Source organism: Bubalus kerabau, chromosome 14, assembly GCF_029407905.1.
Source record: "Bubalus kerabau isolate K-KA32 ecotype Philippines breed swamp buffalo chromosome 14, PCC_UOA_SB_1v2, whole genome shotgun sequence".
NCBI classification, from domain to species: Eukaryota; Metazoa; Chordata; class Mammalia; order Artiodactyla; family Bovidae; genus Bubalus; species Bubalus kerabau.
In genome coordinates this window covers 21333361-21359278 of record NC_073637.1, presented here as the reverse complement: position 1 = coordinate 21359278, position 25918 = coordinate 21333361, and the positions used below count along the sequence as shown (strand labels likewise).

The window sequence follows — 25918 nt, the reverse complement described above, 5'->3', positions numbered from 1 at the left end:
ATAACTGAGAGATGTCTGTTTTGTGGTTATTCTTTCAGAGTTACTGTGTTGAAATACTAAGAGTGTGGTTGGTGTGATTAGGGCTGTCTGTCTCAGGCATCAGACTGGAAGACTCTCTGTTGACACTAGGAGGAGCTTTACTGAAATTCCTGAAGGCCCATGGTTGCTGCCCGGAGCAGGTTTGCTGACCTGGTTCGGAAGCAGGGGAAAATCTCTTAACTAGTTGTCTAGTAATGATGAAGAAAGACTTGTTGAAGTGAACTTTTATGAAAATGCTGCAGATACAGACATCTTGATAATCCTCACAGGAAAGGGTCACGAGCCGTTGTCACAGAAGTTCAGCCGGGGATGGGGTGGGGGGCAGTCTGTGGAAAATGAAACTGCAATGAAGAAAAAGGCGGGTGTGAGTTATAGGTTTCCACTATGTAGCACAAATAAAATATTTATAAATGCGATTAAAAGGATTTTTTTCTTTTTTTTAAACCTCATAAGGACTAGCTAGCAAGGATCGAGTTAAGTAGTTGGCATTTCAAGGCTGGAGAACATTGGCCCTCTCTCCTTGTGATTTGTCCAACAGGGAAATGTTAATTCAGCCTCTTTGGGCCTTCTTCCTTGTTTATTTATTTTTAAAAAATTATTTATTTATTCATTTATGGTTGTACTGGGTCCTGTTGCTCCACGTGGGCTCTCTCTACTTGCATGGAGTGCGGGCTACTCTTGGTCGTGGTGCACAGGCTTCTTGTTGCAGTGGCTTCTCTTGTCGTGGAGCACGGGCTCTAGGAGCACTGTCCTCGGCAGTTGCGGCCTGTGGGCCCTGGAGTGTGGGTACAGTAGGTGTGGTGCACGGGCTTGGCTGTTCCTTGGCATGTGGAATCTTCCCAGGCCAGGGATCAAACCCATGTCCCCTATGTTGGGAAGTGGGCTCTTATCCACTGAGCCACAAGGGAAGTCCTATTTTTATTTTTGTTGATGCATGGCACTGTTTGAGGCATAACTAATGAAAGTCAATCTAGCATTGCTTTGATATTTTAGTTAGGTTGTCAATAATAAGGCCATATTTCACCAGTCTTACGGTCAGGTGTTTTTTGTTTTTTTTTTTTTGCACTGCTTGCTATATTTGACAGAAAGCAAAACTTGAAGATATTGTATAGTACGTTTATTTAAATTATTTTCTCTTTACCTGATTTCTTCACCTGGTAGAGTGTATTAAAAGTATGTAGTGATTCTTTTTCTGGAAATTAGTTAGAATGTTTTTCAATCTTTCTCTTTTTCACTTCACATTTTGTAGAAATGTTTAGCCTTGTTGAATTGATGCCAGTAATCTTTTCAGATATGGTACCAATCTATTTTTGGTACCAATTATTTTATATAAAAGATAATTGGACTGTCTTAACTTGCCTGTGAAATCCCATGGATGGAGGAGCCTGGTGTGCTACACTCCATGGGGTCGCAAAGAGTCTGACACGACTGAGCGACTTCACTTTCACTTTTCACTTTCATGCATTGGAGAAGGAAATGGCAACCCACTCCACTGTTCTTGCCTGAAGCATTCCAGGGACGGGGGAGCCTGATGGACTGCCATCTATGGGGTCGCACAGAGTTGGACACGACTGATGTGACTTAGCAGCAGCAGCAGCAACTTGTTTAGTGAATTTATGAGATCCTCACCATAGACCCCACCCTGGCTCAGCAACATGCAATTTGCATGTTGGAGCAGAGAATTTGGATCCAGTATGTAGCACTTCAACTTCTAAAACTTTCACTGGAAGGACTAGCCCCCCAAACACCTGGCTCTAAAAGCCAAAAGGTCTTGTGTCTATGAGACCCACCAGACTCTCAGTTCAGTCCCTCAGTTTCGTTCAATGCTTTGCAACCCCATGAACTGCAGCATGCCAGGCTTCCCTGTCCATCACCAACTCCCAGAGCCTACTCAATCTCATGTACATCCAGTTGGTCATGCCACCAGACTTTTGCAAACAGAGATATAGTTCTTAATGAACTTACCAAGACTCCCTGTGGCTATTCCTCTAGGGCTCAGCCCACAGTGAGCTGACAAAAACATCTCCCATTCTTTCTGCCAAAGAGGCCTATTTGCATATGATAAAAGCTGTTGCCTAAGGGTCAGTTCAGTTCAATTGCTCAGTGTCCAACTCTTTGTGACCCCGTGGACTGCAGCATGCCAGGCTTCCCTGTCCATCTCCAGCTCCTAGAGCTTGCTCAAACTCATGTCCATCGAATTGGTCATGCCATCCAATCATCTCATCCTCTGTCATTTTCTTCTCCTGCCTTCAATCTTTCCCAGCATCAGGGTCTTTCCCAATGAGTCAGTTCTCCACATCAGGTGGCCAAAGTATTGGAGTTTCAGCTTCAGCATCAGTCCTTCCAATGAATATTCAGGACTGATTTCCTTTAGGATGGACTGGTTTGATCTCCTTGCAGTCAAAGGGGCTCTCAAGACTCTTCTCCAACACCACAGTTCAAAAGCATCAATTCTTCTGTGTTCAGCTTTCTTTATAGTCCAGCTCTCACATCTATACATGACTACTGGAAAAACCATAACTTTGAGTAGATGGACCTTTGTTGGCAAAGTAATGTCTCTACTTTTTAATATGCTGTCTACCTACAAGACCTTCTAGACCTAACACCCCCTAAAAAATGTCCTTTTCATCATAGGGGACTGGAATGCAAAAGTAGGAAGTCAAGAAATACCTGGAGTAACAGGCAAATTTGGCCTTGGAGTACAAAACGAAGTAGGGCAAAGGCTAACAGAGTTTTGCCAAGAGAATGCACTGGCCATAGCAAACACTTTCTTCCAACAACACAAGAGAAGACGCTACACATGGACATCACCAGATGGTCAATACCAAAATCAGATTGATTATATTCTTTGCAGCCAAAGATGGAGAAGCTCTATACAGTCAGCAAAAACAAGACCAGGAGCTGACTGTGGCTCAGACCATGAACTCCTTATTGCCAAATTCAGACTTGAAGAAAGTAGGGAAAACCACTAGACCATTCAGGTGTGACCTAAATCAAATCCCTTATGATTATACAGTGGAAGTGACAAATAGATTCAAGGGATTAGATCTGATAGACTGAGTGTCTAAAGAACTATGGATGGAGGTTTGTGACATTGTACAGGAGGCAGTGATCAAGAGCATCCCCAAGAAAAATAAATGTAAAAAGGCAAAATGGTTGTCTGAGGAGGCCTTGCAAATAGCTGAGAAAAGAAGAGAAGTGAAAGGCAAAGGAAAATATACCCATTTGAATGCAGAGTTACGGAGAATAGCAAGGAGAGATAAGAAAGCCTTCCTCAACGACCAATACAAAGAAATAGAGAAAAACAATAAAATGGGAAAGACTAGAAATCTCTTCAAGAAAATTAGACATACCAAGGGAACATTTCATGCAAAGATGGGCACCATAAAGGACAGAAATGGTATGGACCTAACAGAAGCAGAAGATATTAAGAGGAGGTGGCAAGAATAAACAGAAGAGCTATACAAAAAACAGCTTTATGACCCAGATAGCCATGATGGTATGATCACTCACCTAGAGCCAGACATACTGGAATGCGAATCAAGTAGGCCTTAGGAAGCATCACTATGGACAAAGCTGGTGGAAGTGATGGAATTCCAGTTGAACTATTTCAAATCCTAAAAGATGATGCTGTGAAAGTGCTGTACTCAATATGCCAGCAAATTTGAAAAACTCACCAGTGGCCACAGGACTGGAAAAGGTCAGTTTTCATTCCAGTCCCAAAGAAAGTGAAGTCATTCAGTCATGTCTGACTCTTTGCGACCCCGTAAACTGTAGCCTACCAGGCTCCTCTGTCCATGGGATTTTCCAGGCAATAGTACTGGAGTGGATTGCCATTTCCTTCTCTAGGGGATCTTTCCAACCCAGGGCTCGAACCCTGGTCTCCCGCATTGTAGACAGACGCTTTGCCAAAGAATGCTCAAACTACTGCACAGTTACCTGAGGATCAGGTTCTAATTTATCACACATCTAGGCTGCTGACTGCCATTCTCCTTGGATACATGGGAGGCCAACAGGTGCCGTCTTCTCACTCTCTCTCCACATCGCTGTGGGTTGATGATGTCTCCTAGAAGAGGCTTGTGCACATGTCTGGCATTTTAGCTTTTGTGACTGCTACCCAGAGGACATACCTTGATTGCCTGTGTCTGATGGCCAGCAGGACTGGTGTTTACGGATTGAGCAGGACAGTAGCAAATAAAGAAGCAGTTCTTATCTGGCTATCCCCAAAGGGCTCAACACAGAGGGAGTGCACGAAATTGCCCAGCTCCCTGTATTTCCCTGCAGAAGTTTACTTGTGTTCTTTAAAAGTTGTTGACTGAGATTCTGCCTGTGGGGCACTGATGGGTCTTGGCACACTCTCACTTCCAGGAACCACTGAGAACAAAGAAGACATCTTGGATGTTCACATAAGTTTGCGAGAACCAAGAACTCAGGCCTGGCTGAACAATAAGGTTGTTCTCCTAAACACACAGAGTCAAGCAAAATGAAAAAATAAGAGAAATACATTAAAAAAAAGAAAACAATAGAAAACTCTGGAAACAGACCTTAGTGAAAGAGGCATAAATGATTTGCCTGAAAAGAGTTCAAAAATAATAGTCCTAAGGATGCTCACTGAGGTCAAGAGAATAATGCAATAGCAAAGTGAAAATTTTAAGAGATAGAAGATATAAGAATGTACCAAATAGAAGTCACAAAGCTGAAGAATGCAATAATTTCATTGAAAACCTGAGTGGAGGGTTTCAACAGCAGGGTAGATCCAGTGGAAGAATGAATCTGTGAACTCAAAAACAGGGCAGGAGAATTCATCCAAACAGAGAACCAAAAAGAGAGAGGAATGAAAAAGACTGAAGATATCTTCAGGGACTTGAGATACCATCAAGTGAGCCAGTATTTCATTGTAGGGGTCTCAGAAGGAGAAGAGAGAAGCAGGCAGAAAGTTCATTCAAAGAAATAATGCCTGAAACTTACCTATGATGGGTAAAGAAACAAACATCTAGATCCAGGAAGTCTAGAAAATTCCTAGTAAGTTGAATCCAAACAGACCCATGTCAAAACATATGATGAAATTATCAAAAGTTAAGGTAGATCATTGTAAAAACAGCAAGGGAACATCAGTGTCTTATGTACCAGGAAACCCAAGTAAAACTATGAGTAGATTTTTAGCACAGCATTGGCAAACAAGAAGTGTGTGGCATGATATATCTAGTGTGCTGAAAAGGGAAAAAATGCCAACGTAGAATACTGTACCCAGCAAAGTTGTCCTTCAGAGTTGAACAAGAGATGAAGCAGAAAAATTGAAGAAGTACATCTATTACACTAATCTAGCCTTACAATAGAAGAAGGCAATGGAGTACTCCAGTACTCTTGCCTGGGAAATCTGATGGATGGAGCAGCCTGGTAGGCTACAGTCCATAGCGTCGCGAAGAGTCAGACACAACCAAGCAACTTCACTTTCACTTTTCACTTTCATGAACTGGAGAAGGAAATGGCACCCCACTCCAGTGCTCTCGCCTGGAGAATCCCAGGGATGGGAGCCTGGTGGGCCGCCGTCTATAGGGTCGCAGAGAGTTGGACACGACTGACGTGACTTAGCAGCAGCAGCAACCTTACAGTAAGTGCTAAGGGAGTTCCTCAAACTGAAAAGAGGGATGTTAAAGGTAATGGGAAACATGTCAGAATAAATCTCACTGGTAAATGTAAATATATCGTTATATTCACAATATTCTAATTCTGTTATGGTGGTGAGTAAATCACCTCTAAATATAGTATGAAAAAAAATTAAAGACAAAAATATTTAAAATTACTGCAATTACAGTGCTTTGTTCAGAGAAGGTGATGGCACCCCATTCCAGTACTCTTGCCTGGAAAATCCCATGGACGGAGAAGCCTGGAAGGCTGCAGTCCATGGGGTTACTGAGGGTCAGACACGACTGAGCGACTTCACTTTCACTTTTCACTTTCATGCATTGGAGAAGGAAATGGAAACTCACTCCAGTGTTCTTGCCTGGAGAATTCCAGGGACGGGGGAGCCTGATGGGCTGCCGTCTATGGGGTCACACAGAGTCGGACGTGACTGAAGCGACTAGCAGCAGTAGCAGCAGTACAGTGCTTTGTTACAGGATACATAAGATAAAAGCATGTAAGTTGTACCATCAAAAACATAAAATGTCAGAGTGGGATAAAGTAAATGTATAGAATTCTAGTAAGCATTTGAACCTAAGTTGTTATCAGCTTCAAGTAGACTGCTTTAAATACCAGACGTATTATATAGCCTCATGGTAACCACAGAGTGAAAAACCTATAATAGATAACAAAGTTAAAGAGAAAGGAATCAAAACATACCATAGGGAAAAATCAACAAATTGAAATGAAAGGAACAAAGAGAAGACAAAAGGGAACAAAGGGTTACAAAAAACCGGAAAGCAATGAACAAAATGGTGACAATAAATCCATATTTATCAATAACTACTTTTGGTGTAAATGGACTAAATTCTCCAATCAAAAGACAAAGAGTAGCTGAATGGATTTTTTGAAGACAAGTCCAACCAAATGCCACTTGTAAGAAACTTCACCTTTAAGTAGAGAGAAACAGACTGAACGTGAAGGGGTGGAAAAAAATATTCCATGAAAATGGAAACCTAAAGAAAGAGGGGTAGCTCTACTTATATCATACTGTATAGGCTTTGAGCCCGGAACTATAATGAGGCAAGGGAAATTATTTCATAATGATGAAGTCAGCAGTGCATGAACAACCTAACTGCACTTCAAAGAATCATATAAAGAAGAACAACTAGGCCCAAAGTTAGTAGAAGAAATAGTAAAAATCAGTAGGGAAATATATGATATAGATTGAAAAGACAATTGAAAAGATTAGTGGAAATGATTAATGTTGTTTTGAAAAACTAAACAAAATAGACACACACTTACCTAGATACAACAACGAGAGAAAAATCTCAAAACTGGAACTAAGAAGGGAGTCATTATAAGTAATACCATATAAATAGAAAAAATTATGATAGGTACTATAAACAATTATATACCAACAAATTGGACAACCTAGAAGAAATGGATAAATCCTAGCAACATTCGACCTACCAAGACTGAATCAAGATAAAATTAAGAATTTGAATGGAGGAACTACTAGTGAGATTGAAAGAAAGTGCGAGTTGCTCAGTCCTGTCTGACTCTTTTCAACCCCACCGTCCTTAGCCCACCAGGCTCCTCTGTCCATGGAATTTCCCAGGCAATACTGGAGTGGGTTGCTATTCCCTTCTCCAGGGGATCTTCCCTTCCCGGGGATCAAATCTGGGTCTCCTGCACTGCAGTCAGATTCTTTACCATCAGTAATCAAAAACCTCACAACAAAGAAAAATCCAGCAACAGATGGCTTCACTATTTAATTCTGTCTCATAGTCAATAAAGAATTAATGCCAATATTTTTCAAACTCTTTCCAAGGACAGAAAAGGAGGGAACAACTGCAAACTCATTTTACATGGCCCTGATACGGAAATCAGACAAGGACACCTGAAGAAAAGAAAATTATAGATCAATATCCCTAATGAACATGGACACAGAAATCCTTAATAAAAGTATTGGCAAATCAGGTTCAACAATATATTAAAAGGATTATGTACCATGATCAATTGGGATTGAGTCTAGAGATTCAAGGATTGTTCACCCTTTACAAATCAGTCAACATGATATATCACATTAATAAGATAGACAAAAAAATCATATCATTTCAATAGACACAGGAAATGTTTTTATAGATATCAACATCCATTTATGAAAAAAACTTCCAACAAACTGGGTGTTAAGGGAACGTACCTTAACGTTGTAAAAACCACAAAGTGCAAACCCACAGCAGGCATCATATTTGACAGCGAGAAGGTCAAAGCTTTTCCTCTAATATCAAGAACAACAAGGATGTTCATTCATTCTTGTCATTTATATTTAACACAGTACTAAAAGTACCAGCCACAGTAATTAGGCAAGAAGGAGAAATAAAAAACATCTAAATATCAGAAGAGTTAGAGCTTGTCTTATTTACAGATGGCATGATACTATACAGGAAAACCTAAAGACTCACTAAAAAAACTGTGAGAAGTAGTAAATAAATTCAGTAAAGGATACAAAATCAATATAGGCCTACTTCTTTTTTTCTGTGCTTTGCTTCATTGTATTTTGCAAATATGTGTTTTTGTTTTACAGATTGAAAGTTTGTGGCACCCCTGTGTTTTTCTGCAATTTTTAGTAGCATTTTAAAATTAAGATATATACATTTTTAAGACATAATGCTGTTGTACATTTAATAGAGTACTGTGTAGTGTAAACTTAATTTTTACATGTATGAGGAAACCAAAAAGTTTCTTGTGATCTGCTTTATTATGATAATAAATTCACTGTGTTGGTCTGGAACCAAGTCCCTAGTATCTCTGTGTACAAAAATCCGTTGCATTTCTCTATGCTAACCACAAACCTATCCAAAATAAAAATTAAGAAAGAAATCCTATTTTACAGTTCCATCAAAAAGAATAAAATACTTGGGAATAAATTGAACCAAGGAGGTAAAAAAAAAAACAAAACACTTAAAATTATGACATTGGTGAATGAAATTGAGGAAGACAAAAATAAATGGAAAGTTATTCTGTTCTCATGGATTGAAAGAATTAATATGGTTAAAATGTCCATACTACCCAGAGCTATCTACAGATCCAGTGCAACCCCTATCAAAATTCCAATCCTAAACTTTATGTGGATCCACAAAGACCCCAAATAGCTAAAGCAATCTTGAGAAAGATGAGCAAAGTTAGAGGCATCACACTTCCAGATTTCAGACCATATTACAAAGTGGTAGTGGAGCATGATAGAGAGTCCAGAAGTAAACCTGTGCACATATGGTCAATTAACTCATAACTGTGGAGCCACAATATACTATGGATAGAGGATAGTCTTTTCAATAGTGTTGGGAAAATTCGACAGCCACATACAAAAGAATGAAACTGAACCCCTGTCTTACACCACTTATTAAAACAACTCAGGTGTTAGATTTCAGTGGAAGACCTGAAAACATAGAAGTCTTAAATGAAAACATAGGTGGTAATCTCCTTCACCTTGGTCCTGGTGATGGATTTTGGGGATTTGACACCAAAAGAAAATCTAAAAAAGCAAAAATAAGCAAGTGGAACTTTTCAAAATAGAAAGCTTCTGCAGAATAAAGGAAACCAGAAGCAAATGAAAAAGGCAACCTACAGAATGGAAAAAAAATACTTGTAAATTATTTCTGATAAAGGTTAATATCCAAAACACATCATTAACTCATGCAACTCAATAGCAAAAATATCAAACCATCAGCTTTTAAAAATGAGCAGAAGAATTGAATAGACATTTTCCAAAGAAGACATTCAGATGACCAAAGATGTGAGAAAAGATGTTCAACATCAGTCGTCATCAGGGAAATGCAAGTCCAAGTTCACTGAGATGCCACCTAACACCTGTCAGAATGACTGTCATTAAAAAGACAAGCAATGACAAGTGCTGGCCAGGATGCAGAGAAACGGGAACCCTCGTGGGCTGTTGGTGCGAGTGTAAATGGTGCAGCCACTAGGGAAAACAGTATGGAGGCTCTGAGGAAACTGAGTAGATTCTTCCATACTATCCAGCAGTCCCACTTCTGGGAATGCTTTCATGTGAAAAGAGTGCAAACTTTTAGTCATAAAGTGAGTAAGTTATGAGGATCTGATGTAAACATGGTGACCGTTATTCAGAACACTACATTTTACAACTGAAATTTGTCAAGAGTGGAATTTAAATGTTTACATCAAAAAAGATAAAAGATAAACATGTGAAGTGGTGGATCTATCAGCTGAGTAAATGGGGGAGTATCCTTTCACAGGTATACATATATCAAATCACCACTGTATATACCGTATGTACTTTACAAATTTATTTGTCAAACATGTCTCAATAAAACTGAAAAAGAAAAAAATTATTTTGCATATATTATAGCAGAGCCTTATTGAATCTTTTTTTTTTTAATATACAAGAGATTTTTTACTGGAATTGTGATTGTTGACTAGAGATCATGGTGTTTCCATTCCTGAGTTCTGGTCCACCTGCTCAGAATTCCCTGCAGGAATTCTTGGAACAGAGGAATCCTGTGACCAAAGCCTGGGAGGGAATGTAGGTTCTCTCTTAGGCTTCAGATGCTCCCACATGTGGAGGACAGTTTTGCATTCATTCATTTTTACTCTTGACTTTTACCTTTCAATCCTAAGTTCACTTGTAAGATAATGCTTTCAGACTGTATGTTGTCTTTTTTTTTTCCTTCTCCCTTAAAGTCATAAGTTTGCAAACAAACATTTGGTAAATAATTAGATCATTGTGCAGAGAATACGGTCTTCTGCTTTTCTATGTATTCTTAGTATCTTTAAGTAACAGGTATTCCTGAAGAGGCAGTAGGTGTGTCACTGAGTCTTGAGCTTGTGATCTCTGGAGCCAGACGGCCTGGTGTTCACCAGCTGTGCTCCTCAGCAGATGTCTCACCTTGCGTAGTGTTGCACTCTCAGTGCTTCTGTTTGTCCTGTGTCACGTGAGGATGCCAGTAGTGCCTGCTTAGTCACTTCATGTGAACAGAATGATCTGAAGAAAGGCTTACATATATATAAAGTAGAGATGCTTTGGCATATATATGATTGTGAGAATTTTAAAAAATTTCCTGTAATATATACTGCTCTCACACACACATATTCAGAAATAATTAGTGCCTGTAGAAAAAAAAAAAACTACCTAATAGGAAAATGAAGTAATTTGTAGTGATAATATATATAATGTATATTAAAATGAGGTCTTTTAGTCATTGTGGAAAGAGTGCAGGGTGCAAGTAAAAATCTAACAGAGTCAGTAATGGCAGTGACAAGCATTTCTTGAAGATTGACTAAATGCCAAACACAGCGTCCTTTCTGTTTCCTCATCTGGCTGGTTATACAATATTGGAGAATTTTCCTGACCTCTCTCTAAGCTCTGACTTTTTTCATGTATGAGGTGGGTATTGATATCTGTTGTTTCTACATCAAAGGAATATTATTAGAATAAAATGAAATAATGAGAAATGATCAGTGAACATAATTTTATGAGATAATAAATACATTGATGACTTACATAGTCAAATGGTGATTAACAGCTGATCATTGTTTCTCTTGTGGTCACAGATATGTTAGGAACTGCTGACTCTTCTGAATGTAGGTAGTTCATGGAAAAACCCAAATGAGCTTTATAATTTATCTATATGTCTATTTATTCATTGATAGATTGGGTCTCTTATGAAGTGCCTGTGTATCCTTTATTATTAGTCATCTTCCTGCCATTCATGGAAGTTTTTTCCTTTGTATAATGTTGATATCCTTGCTGTATTTACAGTTGATAGTCACTTATCTCTAGGTCAAGTAATGAGCTCATACCCAGATCCTCTTATTTGAGTGTTCTGCCTGTCAACTGGGTGCAGGTTTTATTCTTGATTACAACTCTGAACCCATTTTACACTTATCTTTTTGCCCGTCTGCGGATTAGACTATAAGGTCCACCGTGGTGTGGCTTGTTGCCTTCTTCATATCCTTGGCACCTGTGCTTGGCTCGGCATAGCAGGAAACACATAATCAGTATCTATGTGTGGAGTAAGTTAACTAAGAAAGAGTAGTCAGAAAGTCAGACTCATCTCAGAGGAGCCCACATTTCTAAAAATCAGAAAACTGACCATCCAAGAAGTCTTAAAAAATGAGATAGCGAACGTAGAAGGATTTGACCTGTAGGAAGAGAATGTAATGCCAAATGAGTTAAAACTTGCATGCCCTGATTGGAGGGTATAAGGTATAAATGTTCCAACTGTTCTGAAGCTTTTCTTTTCACTAAACTTAATACATTATAATTTGTTGAACAGAGGCGGGCTAGCAGAAAGACTAAATGGACTGCAGAATCGAGAGAGATCCACCATTTCTTTGTGGAGACATCAGGGTCTTTCTTACCAAAAGACACTTTCAGGTAAGGCTTGCACTGGTATATGTGAGTAAAGAATATGCCAGGTAAAAGTATTTTTATATTAAAATATATAAAGTTGATCATTACTATTTTTACCCCTTTTTCTCTAGGTGCCAAAGATCTGAGTTGGAGGGTTCTATATTATATCTGTTTCTGCTTTATCTGTTTCAGTAGCTTTCTGATTGTTGTGACTGTGACCCATAGTAAGCAGTACATCTTACTGCATCTCATAACACACACCTGAAACAGACATTCAGGAAACACTAACCTAACATTTACACATATCACTCATACACAGACACACACCTGAAACATTCACACATATCATTCACACATCACACACACGCCTGAAACAGACATTCAGTAAACACTAACCTAACATTTACACATATCACTCATACACAGACACACACCTGAAACATTCACACATATCATTCACACATCACACACACACCTGAAACAGACATTCAGGAAACACTAACCTAACATTTACACATATCACTCATACACAGACACACACCTGAAACATTCACACATATCATTCACACACATACACACACACACACACACACACACACACACACACCTGAAACAGACATTCAATAAACACTAACTTGAATAGTATCCCAAGTCCTTGTCTCACTAAATTGATGTAGAACCCTTCCAATGAGGTGTAGTATGCAGCTTAAAAGTTGCTACTTCAACTTCTCATTAAAGTGAATTAACCAGATGGTCAAGCATAGAGCTGAGAGAGTACCTTCTGGAGGTTGGACAAGAAAAATACCAAGTAAAACAAGTATGACTGGGTGCTGAGACTGAAGGGAACAGATGAACTTTTGTTTGGCTCATCAACACCAGATAGCTTATTTGGAATCTTCCTTTTGTTTTCTTTTCTTTCATTTGAGAATAGAGGGTACTTACTGATATGATGAGTGAAAGAGAAAAGCAAAATAAAAAAACAGGCAAAAATTATCTATTAATTTGAAAACATGAATAAGACCAACTCCAATACATTGTTCTTTTAGAAGTCTTTGTATTTAAGAATTTGGATTTTGTTTTTCTCTTTGATGAATTTCTTATTTTTCAGACCTATGAATCCCCGCCTTGATATTTGTAAGAAGTTGTGTCTTTTTCTTTCCTTTTGATATACCTCACTATAGGTATATATTAGGAAGAACATGTCACTGTTTGGTGTTTTGTTTCCTTTGTGGGCTGGCAGAAGACTTTTTTTCCTTTCAATATAATAAAGTATTTTCTCACTTCTGTATGTTTATAGCAACTGGTAAATAAGAGAAAAACTTGTAAATATTAAATAGAGGTAATTCCCTGTCTCCCCAATCCCAGGAACTGACATATAGTGAACAGCTGAAATTCAGGGATGGACTCATTGGGTATCTCTGTGACGAAACCCTCTGAGCCTAGAGCCTATTATACAGAGTGAAGTAAGTCGGAGAAAAACAAATATTTTTTATTAACACACATATGTGGAATCGAGAAGAATGGTACTGATGAATCTATTTGCAGGGAAGAAATGGATACGCAGAGAACGTACTTGTGGACATATCATGGGGAAGGAAAGGGAAGTATGAATTGAGAAAGTAGCATTGACATATATACACTACCATGTGTAAAACAGAGAGCTAATGGGAAGCTGCTGAATAACACAGGAAGCCCAGCCTGGTGCTCTGTGATGACCTAGAGGGGTGGGATAGGGGGAGAGAGGGAGAGGCTCAAGAGGGAGAGGAGATATATACATATATATATATGTATATATAATTATGGCTTATTTGCGTTGTTGTACGGCAGAAACTATCACAACATTCTAAAGCAATTATCCTCCAATTAAAAAATATTTTTAAAATCGAGGTTGATTTTCCCAGTGAGGCAGTTGTTAAAACGATGAGTAACAAGATGCTCCTTGTCCTTGAGCATCGTTAGCTATGAGCACTCAGAAGTTTCATCTCCAGGGGCAGAGCGGGTCCCCTGGGCACTGCTCCTGGAGCCCTCCTCACCCTTTGCTGTGCCCCTGAGGCACCGGAAGCGTCCAGAGTAGTGGCTCCTGTGGAATGGGTCTCCCTCGGCCCTGCTGGAGCGAGAAGCCAGAAATCTGGCCCCTGCCTCTTTCTCACTGCTTCCCAGGGACCCCTCTAAGACTCTGGAGGCCCCTGAAACAGGGTCGTGTTCAAGACTCCCCACTTGAGTGGTCAGGAGAGGAAGAAGGAATGACAGGGCCAGCGTTTTCTGTACAGTGACAGTGATGTGAGCCGGAAGAACCAGGGATTGTGTGTAGATGTGTGTTGTCTCCTGTGTTGTGCTGTGCTTAGTCGCTCAGTAGGGTCCGACTCCTGACCCCATAGACTGCAGGCTGCCAGGCTCCTCTGTCCTTGAGGCCTCTCCAGGGAAGAATACTGGAGTAGATTGCCATGTCCTTCTTAATTTCTTCATTGCAGTATTTTCTCATAAATAAAAAGTGTCTTGGTGTTAGTAAATAATTGATTATTTCTGCCAAACCTAGTTAGTTGGTAAACTAAGATCCTTCAATTACTTGAGAAAAATACTTGATAGAAAATACATATGACTTGGTCTAAGTATTCTAATATTGAGAGTTTAAAGCTAGGAAAGAGAGGCATGTGGTTGGCTGTTTATTTAATTTGTCTGATTTTTGGCAGTATTGTGCCTGTTAAATTTTAGTTTCTGTGAGGACATGGGGTTTTTGACATAATATGACAAGTTTAAAAACAATACTTGTTTGTTCAGATTTATGGAATGAGAATGACATGGCCTGAAACAGGTTGCCATTTCCTAGTTCCAAGTCTTAAACTCATTTAAAATGTTTTCTTCAACTCCTTGGTCTATCTTAGTTATTTACCCTTTGCTTCAAGTGAAGGGACCCTGCCTGTGACCTGCTCAGTGTGGGTCAGCTCCAGGGTGCTGAGGAGGTCTAGCAGCAGTTCTTTTTCCTAACTTCCGCTTTCCTCTGGGGTCAAGGGAGCTGCCTCTGGAGTATTTCTAGCTTCCCTCTGACCAATAAAACCAGAAAGCCGATTAGTGTCTAAGCTTTATTTTTTCCACTTTTTATATCCAAACCCACATTTAGGTACGGCAGTGGTATTTAATATTGCTCTTAGTAGTCATGGGCAAGAGGAACTCACATTAATTCTCTTTGAGTTATTTAAGTCAGGAAACAAACTATGATACCAGTTTACCCGCTGTTAGAACTGTGGCTTCATGTCCCAAATGACTAATTTCCAGTGATCATTGCAAGTGTAAGTTAGTAGAAAAGAGTTCATATGATCAAGTTATTTCATAATTATGTTAAAGTATTGATGGGACCTGAGAGAGAGGGGAAGGGATACTGATACCAAACCCAACTCTCTAGCTACTGTGTGTCAGCCCTTAGCTGTTTCTGCCTAATCTATTTTTCATCTCTTGTGAGTTTTTCTACCTAAAAACCCATGTAATGAGATTTGGTGGCACAGCAGAATTAAATGATGCTTTCAGATTCCCTGCAAGTTTATTTAATCTGTGCTTTCTCCATTTCTTTTTACATGAAAAGAAAAACAGTAATTCTACAGATTCTTTTCTCATAGATCTGAGGTTTAAAAGAATCTTTATTTCTGTTTTCTTTTGTAAATTATCCAAAAACAAGACTGCAAAGTTAGCCCATTCTAAATGAATTATATAGTGCGTAACACATATTTGCTGTTGAATTCCACACGTGGCTCAATGAATAAAAATTCATTCATAGAGTTAAATTGGGACCTCATTAGTGACAAAAATTATCTGTATGTTCAAAAATGCTAGTTTTGACCTTTAGAAAAGCGTTGATATTGGCAAGGTAGCATTCCCTTTGGCTTGCTCAAGCAATTGTCGTTTTACCCTCCAGCCTAGTTGAGTATCGTGTCGGCCTTTGTCCTGATGTGAAATCTTGAGTGTGTCATCGTAACCTTTTCACCAGTCTATCTTTCCAAACTCTGTCAGCTCATTTTTACTTTCAGAGAGGTTGTAATTTCCACTTGGGACCTTGGTGCCTGAAGGAGCCTGCTTGAAAGTAGGAGTCCAGGCTTGACTGCCTTTGTCTCCCCGGAAGATGGTGAGGAAGGGGAGTGAGCCAGCCGACTTGGCGGCCTGCTCCCCAGCTGTGCCCCATAAGTGATGTTGCAGGATGGTGGTCTTAGAGTGGGCGGCTGCTTATCACACAATGCTCCTAAGCTTTCCCAACACATTCTGTTACAAAATAGGAAACTTTTCAACACGCGTGCAGAATAAGTAAGTTCTTGGATTAGTAAAATGCCTTACAAAGTTTGGAAACTGCCTTTGTACTGTGACAGCGATTTACAAGGCTAGCAACTTGAGCACACCCGCTTCCATCCCCTGTGACGCTGCTCCATCTCCACCAGTATGCGGAAGTGGTCATTCCTCGGCGCTGTGTTCATGCAGCCTCACACAGCTGGTCGCCCTTCCTTCAGGGACACGCTCCCTCCTGGTCTGCCTCCTCCTGTGTACACTTTCCTTCTGTGTGACTCCTCCTCTGCGTGCAGCTTCAGCAGGTGTTCGTCAGGCTTCTGCCTTGACCTCTTCTGTTCTGTGTCCCCTTCCTGGATAATCTAGGATCTCCATGCCAACCCCCCCACTCCCAGGACTGCTGGGCAGTCTGGAAACTGCCCTGGCCTAGCACCAGCCCCACCGGCACCTCAGTGCCTGCAGACCCTGTGGACCAGTGTGCCTGCCACCTGCTACCCCGGCCTATACACCAAGTGTCTTCCACGGGCTCTCTTTTTTTTTTCTCCGTGGTCTCTCTTGCACATGTTTTCAACCCATTAAGTCCCTCAGTGCTGGTGATTCTACCTTACAACTCTCTCAGGTCAGACCTCTTCAGTGATCCCATCTGCCACGAGCTCAGGCCCCTGTCCCCTTGTGCCTGGATTGCTGCGTCAGCTCCCGCCTGGTCTCCCTGTCCCTGCCTGTCTTCATTTTCAGCCTCTTGGGGTCATTATCCTAAGAGGCAAATCTGCTGTCGCTTGTCTGCTTTAAAACATGTCCATTGACTGCCTCTTGTGTTGGAGTGTCCATCACCGTCGGAGCCTGTGGTGTGAGCTTTCTTGGTCCGGGTCTTGGCCCACCCAACTAGTTATTTCTCACATACGTACCACCCTGAGCCTGTCACAGCTGCCCTGCACCTGCCGTGTCCTTCATGATAGCCACTTGACCACTGGGCCCAGGACACTTTTCTCTGTTGGTAGTTACACTGCTGGCGTCCTGTTGTTCGGTAGGTATACCAAGTAAAGGTAAATCCTAGCTCTGCAAAGTGCCACAAGGATGTGCAGGGCTGACCCCAGCCCTGAGCTGTGCCCGGGGACTCAGTAGGTGTTTATGAAGTAAATAAATGATGTCGGGGGTTTAAATTTAAATTTTTTCCATGATACCAGAGTGCAGAAATGGTCCTAGTTCTGCTGAAGGAGCTGAAGACCCTTGCAGGTCACTTGATCTGTGCCTCTTTCTTTCCTGAGAAAATTTGTCTTAGCCAAACCTTTGGTGATTTCTCCTTGAGATCCTGTGTTGCCATTGTCCACTGTTTCAGCATGAAGGCATCCTCCGAGTGCTCCCCCTCAGGCTCTCTGGTGATTGTACTCCCTGGTCTCTCCATGCATGCCCTTGGAGAGACGATAAACTTTTCTATATCATCTCATTTTAATCCTTCAGCTGATTGCTCTCCTTTGCCCTCTCCTCCCTCTTAGGGTCAATTACAGTGTCCTTGGAAAGGGAATGGCACCCAGGACCGAAATACCTGCTCTTCTTTAGTAGTTGTGAATTCACTGTAATTCCTGCTGGAACGTACACTGCTCTGTCTAATTATTTATACTGCCTGTGTGTGTGCTCAGTCATGTCCAACTCTTTTGTGACCCTATGAACTGTTGTCCATCAGGCTCTTGTCTATGGACTTTGCCAGGCAGGAATACTGGAGTGGGTTGCCATTTCCTCCTCTAGGGGATCTTCCCAACCCAGGGATCAAACCCACATCTCTTATGTCTCCTGGATTGCCAGGCAGATTCTTTACCACTACACCACCTGGGAAGCTTGCCTATTTTGACCCAATTTAAAGTGGCTTAACTAAAAAAAAATAAAAAATAAAATGATAAAGTGGCTTAACTGATGGATTAGAAGTTCTTCACTAGAATATCCTTTATGAATAGTTCTCAGAGAGTGGGAGGGGATTAGGGTTGCTATTGAAGTGAGTATCAAGAGTAACAGGGTCTTAGGGACACCCTGAATCTGTCCATACGTCAGTACATGTGTCTTTAGTTCTTTTGGCTGCAGGGTTTTCAGCATGTTGAACTGCCAGTGAGTATGCACTTTGCACAGATGCACACACACTCTAGCCTCCCTCAGGATGGCTTAGAGAAGGTGGATATGAGCCCTGATTTCTAGAGGACTCTGCTAGTTAATAACTATCCAGAAGTAGTAATTGCCTGTTTTGTAGTTGGGTTCCTAAAATTTTTCTCAAGACATTTGTTTGCTTTATAGCTGATGTTAAATATATAAAAAATAGAGATATTTAAACCCTATGACCTTTTAAAAGTTGTTTTCAGTGTGATTTTTTAAATTTTTTATTTTGAGGAAGTTGCTTTACAGTGTTGGGATGGTTTCTGCTGTATAATAGTGCAAATCAGTCATGATTGTACACCTATCCCTTCCTTCTTGCGCCTGCCTCCCCTTCCCCATCTGGCCCTCTAGGTCGCTGCGGAGCGCTGGCTGAGCTCCCTGCGTCATGCAGCAGCCTCTCACCGGCTGGCTGCTTTTCACGGGGCAGTGTGTATATGTCAGTGCTGCCCCCTCAATCCATCCCACTCTCTCCTTCTCCCACTGTGTCCACAAGTCTGTTCTATACATCTGCGTCTCCATTCCTTCCCTGCAAATAGGTTCATCAGTACTGTTTTTCTAGATTCCATCTATATGCTAACGCATATATACATATAAGCAATATTTGTTTTTCTCTTTCTGACTTTACTCCGTATAACAGGCTCTAGCTTCATCCCCCTCACTACAACTGACTCAAATTCATACTTGTTTATGGCTGAGTAATATTCCATAGTATATATGTACCATATCTTCTTTATCCATTCACCTGTCAGTGGACATCTAGGTTGCTTCCGTGTCCTGGCTGTTGTAACTAGTGCTGCAATAAACACTGGGATACATACGTCTTTTTGAACTGTGGTTTTCTCAGGATATATGTCCAGTAGTGGGATTGCTGGGTCATATGGTAGTTTTATTCCTAGTTTTTTTTTTTTTTTTTTAAGGAATCTCCATACTGCTATCCATAGTGTCTGTATAAATTTACATTTCCACCAACAGTGAAGGAGGGTCCCCTTTTCTCCACACCCTCTCCGGCATTTATTGCTTGTGGATTTTTTGATGATAGCCATTCTGACTGCTATGAGGTGATACCTCTTTGCAGTTTTGATTTTCATTTCTCTAATAATGAATAATATTGAGTATCTTTTGAGCATCTTTTCATGAATTTATTGGCCATTTGTATGTCTTTTTTGGAGAAATGTCTAGTTAGGTCTTCTGCCCATTTTTTGATTGGGCTGTTTGTTTTTCTGATATTGAGCTGTATGAGCTGCTTATATATTTTGGAGATTAATCTTTTGTCAGTTGTTTCATTTGCAATTATTTTCTCCCATTCTGAGAGTTGTCTTTTCATCTTGTTTATAGTTTCATTTGCTGTGCAAAAGCTTTTAAGTTTCATTAGGTCCCATTTGTTTATTTTTGTTTTTATTTCCATTACTCTAGGAGGTGGGCAATATGATTTTTGAACACCATTTTAAAACACTGTTAGAACACTGTTTAGAACACTGTTTTCCGAGCCAAAAATACTACCTACAATACTATGAAGGAAAGTTTTTAAACAAGGAAGTTTTTCAATAAAGAAGACCTTGCTTTGGGTGTACTCAGAGTGGAAGGGTCAGTTTGCACATCAGGTGGTCCCACACACAGCTCACCTTTGGAAATCTAACCCGTACTAGACCCTGTGTCAGCTTGGGCAGCCATAACTTAGTACCATAGACTGGGTGACTTGGCTAGCAGACGTTATTGCTCAGAGCTCTTTAGGCCGAAGTTCTGAAATCAGGGTGCTGGCAAGATCTAGTTCTAGCGAGGCTCTCTTCCTGGCTTTTAGGCAGCTGCCATCTGGCTGTGTGCTTATGCAGAGAGAGAGAGATCTGGTTCTTTAGTTTCTCTTCTTATTTTAAGGGCACTTTGGCCATCTGATGTGAAGAGCCGACTCATGGAAAAGGCCCTGATGCTGGGAATGGTTGAAGGCAAAAGGATTAGGGGATGACAGAGGGTGAGATGGTTGGGTGGCATTACCAACTCAAAGGGCATGACTTTGGGCAGGCTCCGGAAGATAGTGAAGGACAGGGAAGCTGGTGTGCTGCTGTCCATGGGGTTGCAAAGAGTCAGACACGACTTAGAAATTGAACAGCAACAAAGGACACTAATCCTTTAAAATTGGTGCCCCAATCCTTATGACCTCATTTAAGTTTAGACCCTTCCTTAGAGGCCCTGTCTCTAACTATGTCCACACTGGGAGGCGAGGGGGCTTCAGTGTATGAATTTTGAGGGACCAAAGCATTCAGTCACAAATATTCTGCTCTAGCCTTCAACAGTTCATGTCCTTCTCACATTCAAAATGCATTCATTCTATCCCAACAGCCCCCAAACCCTTAAGCCTTTCCAGCATCGGCTCTATAGTCCAGAGTTTCGTCTAGATGTCTGAATCAGATGTAGGTGAGACTTGAGGTTCGATTCCAGCCTGAGACAGAATTCCTCAATAGCTGTGAAACCATAGTCATGTGCTTCTGGATATAGTGCGGTCAGGTATAGGACAGACGTTGTCTTTCCACAGGAAGAAACAGGAAGGAAGAATGCAGTGATAAGTCCCAAGCAAGCCCAGTAACTACCAAGGGTCATTCTATTAATTTTAAAGGTCAAGGAAAATCCTCTTTGGTTCAGTGTTCTGCCACCCAGGCCCCCTGGAGGACGGTGTCACCCCCACGGCTCTGTTGGGCCTCTCACCGAAGGCTCTCTGCAGAGACACCACCCCTGGGGCAGAGAAGGGCATCTTCTCCCCACAAACCCAAGACGCAGCCCTGCCCTTGGAAGCACAGAAGGGAATACCAGCCCTGTCCCGGCCTTGTGGTGAGAGTGGCAGCCCTTAGGATCTCTGGGTGGCCTTTAGGGTCATCATTCCCTTTTTTGAAGGGTGACACATATATGCAGGCTAGCTTTTCTGCCCTGTGAAGAAGCCTCGCAGCCTTCCTTCATTTCCCGTGGTCTTTGTCTCCTCTTATTCAGACTGGTAGTGTCTGTGCTCACAAAATCTCTTTACTGAGTGATCATTTAGCTACATCGTTGGTATCCTTGTCCCAGTATGCTTTTTCATTGTTTTGCAATATGGACAGGCTGAAAATTTTACAGATCTTCAAGTTTTGCTTCTTTCTGCCTTCTGCTGTGTGCTCACAGGCGAGGAGGGAGAGCCTCGCTGTGTCTCTTCTTATAAGGGTTCTGACCCCATTCTTGAGGGCTGTCTTGGCATAATCACCTCACAAAGCTGCACCTCCAGGCACCATCACGTTAGGGACCTCAATATAAAGATTTTGTGGGGACAGAAACATTCGGTCCATAGCAGTCCCCTGTCCTCCGCTGTCCATGACTTGTTCCTTACGTCTGCTTGATACCTCACCAGAATCTCCTTTAACATCTGTATTCCTAATATGTACCTCATACTTCTCCAGTCTCTGCCCACTGTCCAGTTACAAAGCTGCACCCACATTTTCAGATACTTGCTATAGCAGCAGCCCACTTCATGGTACCGAAATCTGTCTTACTCGGCTTTGGCTGCTGTACAAAATGCTGCAGACTGCAGGACTTAAACAGCAGACATTTATTTTCTCACTGTTCTAAAGGCTGGAAGTTCAGGATTGAGGTGCCACTGTGGTCAGTTTCTAGAGAGAACTGTCTTCGTGGCTTGGAGACGGCGGCCATCTGGGCATGTGCTCACAGGGCCTTTCCTCTCTGCTCAGCAAAGAGATACAGGAAGCTGTGGCTCTGTTCGCCCAAGGACCCTCACTAATCCTGTCACATCAGCCCCTCCCATGACCTCTTTCAACCTTAATTACTGTCTTGGAGGTCTGTCTCCAAATATAGCCACAGCGTGGGGTTAGGGCTTGCACATGTGGATTTAGGGGGACACAGGCATGCACTCCAGAGTACTCCCTCTTCTCTGGTTTTGTATGAACTTCGCTGAGGGGTCTGTTGCTTTCCTGGAGCTTCTGTATGCTTTTTCCTTACTTGAATTTCTTAAAAAATGAGACCTTCCATTGCCCATTTACCCTCTCCAGAACAGTGCAGGCTACCCCAGAGAACAGACCCTCTGACACAGCTGGTGGCCGCCCTGTGTCTCTGTGATCCCAGGGGCTGACGTGCTCTCTCCATTGTTCACATTGCTGGGGACTGTGATGAGCATCATAGCCTCTCAGGCCATGTTGTCTTGTCTGGTTCTTTTTTTTTTTTTTTTCTTTTTAAGACTTGGGTTTCAGATTTCTGTTTCATGCTTAGAATTATTGTGGCTTTTGGAAGAGAATATTTTAAACTGGGTGAAAAGGCCAAAACAAAAAAAAAATGTAGAATCAAGAAGTGAAAGCATAATTGTTTACAGTTCAGTAAGCAGTTGTGGTTAAGAAATGTGTCTGTTCATCATTGCCAGATGACTTAAAATTTTAAGGGGGAGCATAAGTTTTACAAAGAATAATTGTGCTTTTACAGGATTAAGATGTAAATTTCCTCAGAATTCAGTTTTTAGGTATTGTAATCTAGAACTCCTAGTTAGAGCTTTATGAATTTTATTGTGAAATTATCTGTGAGATGAATCTGATGGCAGCTTACAACATTTACTCAGAAACTAAAATTTTGATGTACCAAGCATTAGTAATAATATAATAATGCACTTGGGCATACCAGACCACCTTACCTGTCTCCTGAGAAACCTGTATGCAGGTAAAGAAGCAACAGTTAGAACTGGACATGGAACAAGAGACTGGTTCAAAATTGGGAAAGGAGTATGTCAGGGTTGTTTATTGTGATCCTGCAGAGTAACGTCTCTTAACTTAAATGCAGAGTACATCATGAAAAATGTGGGGCTGGATGAATCACAGGTTGAAATCAAGATTGCCTGGAGAAATATCAACAGCCTTGGGTATGCAGATGATACCACTCTAATGGCAGAAGGTAAAGAGGAACTAAAGAGCCTCTTGATAAGGGTAAAAGAGGAGAGTGAAAAGGCTGGCTTGAAACTCAACGTTAAAAAAAGTTAGGATCCTGGCATCCGGTTCCAACACTTCATGGCAAACAGAAGAGGAAAAAGTGGAAGCAGTGACAGATTTTATTTTCTTGGGATCCAAAATCTTGAGGACGGTGAGTGTAGCCACGAAATTAAAAGACACTTGCTCCTTGGAAGAAAAACTATGACCAATCTAGACAGCATATTAAAAAGCAGACATTACTTTGCTGACGAAGGTCCATCTAGTCAAAGCTATCATTTTTCCAGTAGTCATGTATGGATGTGAGTTGGACCATAAAGAAGGCTAACCATAAAGAATGCTTTCTAGTTGTTGTGCTGAAGATGGATCTTGAGAGACCCTTGAACTGCAAGGAGATCAAACCAGTCAATCCTAAAGGGAATCAACACTGAATATTCATTGGAAAGACTGATGCTAAAGCTGAAGCTCCAGTTCTTTGGCCACCTAATGGTAAGAGCCAACTCATTGGAAAAGACCCTGATTCTGGGAAAGATTGAAGGCAAAAGGAGAAGGGGCCAGCAGTGGATGAGATGGCTGGATGGCATCACTGACTCAATGGACATGAAATTGAACAAACTCCGGGAGATAGTGAAAGACAGAGGAGCCTGGAGTGCTGCAGCCCATGGGATTGCAGAGTCAGACACGGCTTAATGACTGAACCGCAACAACAACAATGCAGTTAAAGACTCAGTAACTGAACACGCACAGGCCTATACTATTGCTGGGTGTTTGAGATCATTGGCAGAATCAGGCATTGTTGTAACATCTCAAAAGATAGTACAGTTGTGTACAAATAAATACAATTCAACTTTCAGTATATATTAATGAAAATAAGCAATGGTACAGTAGAGTGAATAGATCAAATACCACTTGAATTTGATTTTGGACTGTAGTGTTTATTGCAGTTTATTTTGCGTCCCTTGGGTACACATCACTTCCAGTTGAGGGGAGGGAGGTCACAACCATCTTGGTTGGCAGTGAAATCAAGAACAGAAGAGAGGTCCCAAATTTCTTTACACCAATTTGTGTTGTTGGAATTCATTTAGCTCATACATATTTCATTGGTATTTATCCAAGTACAGTGCAAAGTTAATGATTTAGTAGACAAAATTATTCATTTTATGTGTTAAAATCTTGGTAAGAGCGAGCTACAGTGATGACATAATGGAGATAAACTACTGAACGGGAAGCAACTGTGGTCAGAGCATTCACCTGGGAGATGGTGATGAAGTGCTTTCTTAAACTGAGAGTATGGCAATAATTTAAAGCCTCTTGAGAGCTGTGGAACTTGAGGGCAGAGCAGGGAGAAGTAACTGGTTACAAAAGCGTTTCTAAACAGTGGACCGTTGTTTGGGTTACTCAGTGGTTGGCCCCTGAAGCGTTCAAGAACAGGAATGGCTGTCATCAAATTTACACGGAAAGAGACAGCTCTGGAAGGCCGTGGGATAGGGCCAAGCAGTCTGGTACCAGACTGTGGAGGTCAGTTGGGGCCAGGCTGTTGTAATAACTAAGAGGCATCTCAGTCTTACTAAGCCTAACACTGATATCTTGATATCACTGTTGTCCCCTGTCCCTTGCCCATCACACACACACCTGCTCCTCTGTCTGCACAGGAAGCAAGTGAACTTTAAAGCCCCCCGATTTGCTCTACTGTCTTGCCCTCCCACCCCAGCCTGTGTGTGCACATGTGTGTTTTCATGTGTGCATGTGTGTTTATGTGTGTACATGAGGTGTGAAGACTGAGGGAAACATGACGGGCACCTGCTGATGATTTGGCCTGATGAAGAGAAAAAGTGCCAGTTTCAAAGAATAGTAGGACATGTATTTTAAAGCCAGACTCTTTATAGGTTAGCCTGTTGGTATATCTGTGAAGACAAAGAGTAATAATATAGGGAAAATCCCAAATTACTCTGTGGTCAACATTTGGATAAGTTAATGGAACAAGTTAAAGTTAATGCAACCATTATGAAAGGTATTTCATAATAAAAAATTACAGATGTTTCTGTCTCAATAGGAGGATGATTTCAATATTTCTCCCCACATAGCAATTTGGCTCGCTTGGTACTTTCTTTTATAATTTTTGTTAGTTTTTTGCATAGTATTTTTATGTAGGTATTCATGAAAGTTGTCCTCACAATATATATATTAATTCATCAATGTAACCCACTGAGAAAGATTGGAATTAACATGTATTATAAATGGACTCTAGCCACCTGTATATTGCAGATAAATCAATTCAAGTGTCAAAAATATGTTGTGTTCTTATATTATTTGCTTGATTGTTTTTAGACCTCTTGTTTATTTAAAAGCAAAGACTTTTTTAGAGCAGTTAGGTGATAAAAATAAGTCACTTATTGATGCATTCATTCAGCAGATGTTTGCCTGGAAGGCGCCTGTTTTCCCTTGTAGCGTGGAGGGTTTCGTCTGCTCAGCCCTGGTGGCGTATTTCCTGTGAGTGGTCTTCCCCAAGCCTTCCCCGCTC

General features: G+C 41.1%; 1 protein-coding gene across 2 annotated transcripts in view; it reads left to right on the top strand.

Moving 5' to 3' along the window:
• Nucleotides 1-25918, top strand: part of SPIDR (scaffold protein involved in DNA repair) — a 280562-nt gene that overhangs the window by 101496 nt on the left and 153148 nt on the right. For both annotated transcript variants that reach the window (XM_055545940.1, XM_055545939.1), the window contains exon 7: nucleotides 11976-12076. In XM_055545940.1, coding sequence (XP_055401915.1) covers nucleotides 11976-12076 — 101 coding nt within the window. The remainder of the gene's footprint in view (nucleotides 1-11975; nucleotides 12077-25918) is intronic.